At 44.5% G+C, this 5,000-nt stretch overlaps 1 protein-coding gene across 1 annotated transcript in view; it reads left to right on the forward strand.

Annotated features, from left to right (window-relative positions):
* The window catches only part of tll1 (tolloid-like 1), a gene marked incomplete at both ends in the record, with an annotated part of 37,417 nt that overhangs the window by 25,482 nt on the left and 6,935 nt on the right, over positions 1–5,000 (forward strand). The window contains 6 exon segments of the mRNA XM_080837078.1: positions 1–8; positions 918–1,063; positions 2,074–2,269; positions 3,134–3,259; positions 4,120–4,280; positions 4,425–4,605. The exon segment at positions 1–8 is cut by the window's left edge and continues 109 nt beyond it. Of these exon segments, the coding sequence (XP_080693204.1) occupies positions 1–8; positions 918–1,063; positions 2,074–2,269; positions 3,134–3,259; positions 4,120–4,280; positions 4,425–4,605 (818 nt within the window).

Genomic DNA, 5,000 nt, shown 5'->3' on the forward strand with positions numbered 1-5,000 from the left:
TTACGAAGGTATCCCAGAGCAGATCAGCACTCACACTCACACACACACACACACACACACACACACACACACACACACACACACACACACACACACACACACACACAAACACACACACACACACACACACACACACACACACAAACACACAGACACACACACTCAATGCACACCCAAAATTGGATTGAATCCAGTGTATTGAGAGAACTGTGTAGCTGTCAAATGTGAGAAGCAGCGCTCCTGCTGGACTGCTGTGGATGGATATGGATGTTTTTAGACGAAGAGGACTTAGAGTTTAGATTCTTAAACTTTTAGATTCTCACATCTAGGTTACAACCATGAACTCCCCTCACAGGAGAGCTTTGTGTGAACTCTACTAATACAAAAAGAACTGGAACTTTAAACTAAATCCTATGTAACAAGTCACAGATGTCAGTTTTCCATACATGTAGCCAAAGAACATAATGAACACTGCTATTGGAAATGTGTAATAAGATGAGAATGACAGTAATAGTCCTAAAGGTCTTTCCTCCTCTTTCAGTGATCCCATGTGTTAAACATAATCATTGTCTCCACTATATTTCATGTGGAGTCACACAGTGGAGTTATTACTGTCAGTTGTCAGTACCTGATCTGGCCTGAGAGACCTCTTGTTCAGTGGATTGAATAATGATTAAATAATTCTCTTTCTGTCTCTTTCTATCTATGTTCTCTCTCTTTCTGTCTCTATCTATCTCTTTCTGTCTCTTTCTACCTCTTTCTATCTCTTTCTGTCTCTGTCTCTTTCAATCTCTTTCTATCTTTTTTATCTGTCTCTTTCTATCTGTTTTCTATCTCTTTCTGTCTCTTTCTGTCTCTTTCTATCTCTTTCTGTCTCTCTTCATCTGTGTCTGCATCTCTCTATCTTTCCCCGGTAGCGATCTGTGGAGGTGACATCAGTAAAGATGCTGGCCAGATCCAGTCTCCCAACTACCCCGATGACTACCGGCCATCCAAGGAATGTGTGTGGAGGATCACCGTTGCCGATGGTTACAATGTCGGCCTCAGCTTCCAGGCGTTTGAGGTGAGGAACACTTGAGCCCTTCTTCTATTCACTGTCTTTCTCTCCCTTTCACCCTCCCTCTCTCTCTCTCTCGCTCTCCGTCTCCCCCTCCGTCTCCCTCTCCCTCTCTCTCTCTCTCTCTTTCCTCCTCTCCCTCTACCTCTCCCTCTCCCTTTCCTTCTCTGTCATTATCGAATAATCAAACATACTTTCAGTCAGCTGACCTCTGTGTGTGTGTGTGTGTGTGTGTGTGTGTGTGTGTGTGTGTGTGCTTGTCTGCATGCCTCTGTTGTAATGCCACATAATCATGTTCACATACATGTGCGTGCGTTGCTGGGCACGTTTCCACAGGAATGTGTGTGTGTGTGTGTGTGTGTGTGTGTGTGTGTGTGTGTGTGTGTGTGTGCCTGTGTCTCACAGCCTGGGGTGTTGAAATGCATGTGAAGGTCATCAGGACATCAGAATCAAAGGGAAGCTTTTCCTGAGGGTCTCACCCCTGTGCGAGTCTGAGAGAGGGAATGTGTTTGAGTGTGTGCTTTCCTCTCTGTTTTGTGTGTGTGTGTGTTTGTGTGTGTGTGTGTGTGTGTGTGTGTGTGTGTGTGTGTGTGTGTATGTGTGTGTGTGTGTGTGTGTGTCAACTTTGTTCTAGTGATATATATTTTGTCTCCCCACGTTCCAAAGGGTTCAAAGCAAAACGGAGCCCTTTGACCAATGCAGGCAATAAATACAGCAAGGGGTCTACCAACACACACACACACACACACACACACACACACACACACACACACACACACACACGTACGAACAGTGTGCAGGCAATAAATGCAGAAAGCAAGCCTCCAACACACACACACACACACACATTTGTGTTTGTGAAGGAGAGAGGGAAAAAGTCCTGGCATCAAACAAAAGATGAGATCTCAGTTTATATCATGTGAAGACTGAGATGTTATAATGTGTGATTATAATGTGTGTGTGTGTGTGTGTGTGTGTGTGTGTGTGTGTGTGTGTGTGTGTGTGTGTTATTGCAGATTGAGAGGCATGACAGCTGTGCTTATGATTACCTGGAGGTTCGAGATGGTCTGTCTGAGAGCAGCCCTCTGATTGGCCGGTTTTGTGGCTATGACAAACCTGAAGACATCCGTTCTACCTCAAACACTCTCTGGATGAAGTTTGTCTCTGATGGCACCGTCAACAAGGCTGGCTTTGCCGCCAACTTCTTCAAAGGTGAACACACTCACCTACTCAGTCCTCACACACACATACATGCAACACCACGCTCTCGGTCATTCACACACCTTCAACTCACTCGTTCACATAAACACAAGCATGGACACAACCATGTACGCTTGCCCATCGCAAACTCACGTGATACCTTAAAAGAACACATATACAAACATACACACCATTCCAAACACAGGCACACACACTCACACACACACACTCACACTAACAGTAACTTCATTTAGCGGTTACATTCCGTGGTGTCTGATAGCCTTAGGGTTGTGACTGTTATGTGTTGTTTTCCTGGGGAAGATTTTGTTTATGTTTTTTTCTTTTTCCATGATTACTATGTTGTTCATTTTCCTCTGATGTTTTCACTTGGGCAATGCTTGATGTATTAAAAGTTCTATCCAAATAAAGATTTTCTTGTCACTCATTTCTCTGGTCTCTTTAAGTTGAAGGACTAACAGTGCTTTCCCATTCATGAGTGGCTTAATTTAACAAATAAGAAATTAATGTAATTTATTTAGAAAAAGCTGAGTGTGTGTGGGACATGAAGGAGATTGTGAGAGATATACAGAATCCGACAGAAGGAATGAGAGAAATGAAAAGATGGGGAGAATTAGAGCTGTTCCATAGGCAGATGAGTCAGTGGCATAAGGCTTTGTGTGCACATTTGTTTGAGGATTTAATGATGATAATTAGGACATTTCCTTATCTCTTTATTTTACCTTAATTGATCACACACACTGCAGCTACCAGAGTTAATACTGTGGTGGAGGCTTCTTAGGACCTGTTTTTAAACTGTGTGTGTGTGTGTGTGTGTGTGTGTGTGTGTGTGTGTGTGTGTGTGTGTGTGTGCCACAGAGGAAGACGAGTGTTCCAAGCCAGATAATGGAGGCTGCGAACAGAGGTGTGTGAACACCCTCGGCAGCTTTAAATGCGCTTGTGACCCTGGTTATGAGCTCGCTCCCGACAAGAAGAGCTGTGAAGGTAAGAGAGATATGTGTGTTTACTTATGTCTTCATGTTAAATTGGCGTGTTGCTGTGTTTTATGTTGTTTACAGATGTGACCACAATCTGTATGTGTGCCAGAGTTCTGCTTTATTTGTGTGAGTGTGTGTGTGTGTGTGTGTGTGTGTGTGTGTGTGTGTGTTTGTTTGTGTGTGTGTATGTTTGTGTGTGTGTGTGTGTGTGTGTGTGTGTGTGTGTGTGTGTGTGTGTGTGTGTGTGTGTGTGTGTGTGTGTGTGTGTGTGTGTGTGTGTGTGTGTTTGTGTGTTTGAATAGTGGTGTGCTTGTGAGTGTACATGACCAGGTGTTTCCTCGCTCTTCATTCTGAAAACGAAATGAAAAACACAAACATCCGCTTTCAACAGGAAAAGCAGCTTTACCACAGAGCTAATCAAACGTGTGTGTGTGTGTGCGTTTTTGCGTTTAGGTGCCTGTGTGTGTTCCTACCCAAACTAATTAAGTCTTCCAGAGAAAAGTCACAGTAACCACTTAATGAGAGATTAAAGGCTTCTTTAAAACAAAACAAAATCATTATTGCAGGCCGAAGGAGAGAGGCATGTTAATTAGGCTTACGGTTGATGTTCTGTGTGAAGACACATTGTTTCATTTTTCTCTCTCTCTCTCCCTCTCTCTCTCTTTCTCTTTCTCTCTCACTTGCTTTGTCACTCTCTCCTACCTGTCCTTCTCTTTCCCCTCTGTCCTGACTGTCTATAATGCTCACTCAATTTAACTTTTTTTCTGCTTTCACTTTCCTCCCTCCCCACTCACTCTCTCCATCCCTCTATCCATTTCTCCTCCACTGCCACTATGGCAACCCCTCCATCCTGTCTGTGTCTCTTAGCTGCGTGTGGTGGCATCCTGTCCAAGCTGAATGGTACCATCACTACTCCGGGCTGGCCAAAGGAGTACCCACCCAATAAGAACTGTGTGTGGCAGGTGGTGGCGCCCAACCAGTACCGCATATCTATGCAGTTTGAGGCCTTTGAGCTTGAGGGCAATGAGGTGAGTGACAACAGTGTGGAATCAATGACAACTTAATGTGGGGGAGGTCTCTGGTAGGTGTGTCAATATAATTGGTGTTTGATTTAAAAGTGTGTTTGTGTGTATGTGTCATTGTGTGTGTGTGTGTGTGTGTGTGTGGTACAGGTGTGTAAGTATGACTTTGTGGAGGTGCGCAGCGGCCTAACATCAGACTCCAAGCTCCATGGGAAGTACTGTGGGACGGAAGTACCCGAGGTCATCACCTCTCAGTACAACAACATGCGCATAGAGTTCAAGTCTGACAACACTGTCTCCAAGAAGGGCTTCAAAGCACACTTCTTCTCTGGTAAGCCTCCCCGCTCGTCTCTACCTGCTCTTACTAACGTCCAAGCTCATACACCGAGAGCTTAGCGAGGAGGTTGTGTGTGACCTCCATGACCTTAGAGGTGCTAACAAGGACTACTTTCTCACACTGACCTATGCCCTCTGACCCAAACTATGAAAAACTGTGTGTGTGTGCGCAGGACACAATTACAGCCTTGCAGGTCCAGTGGCACTATTGCGCTCAGGATATGTTTTTCTGTGTTTTTCCAGCTGTTAGTGTGTGTGTGTGTGTGTGTGTGTGTGGATGAGTGAGAACCCGGTTATAGCCCTCCAGCATTAATTTCAAGGTTCATTATTCAGTTGTATGTCTGTTAGCCTGTGTTTCAGTGTGTGTGTGTGTGTGTGAGTGTTTGATTT

This window comes from Sprattus sprattus, assembly GCF_963457725.1.
Source record: "Sprattus sprattus genome assembly, chromosome: 4".
NCBI classification, from domain to species: domain Eukaryota; kingdom Metazoa; phylum Chordata; class Actinopteri; order Clupeiformes; family Clupeidae; genus Sprattus; species Sprattus sprattus.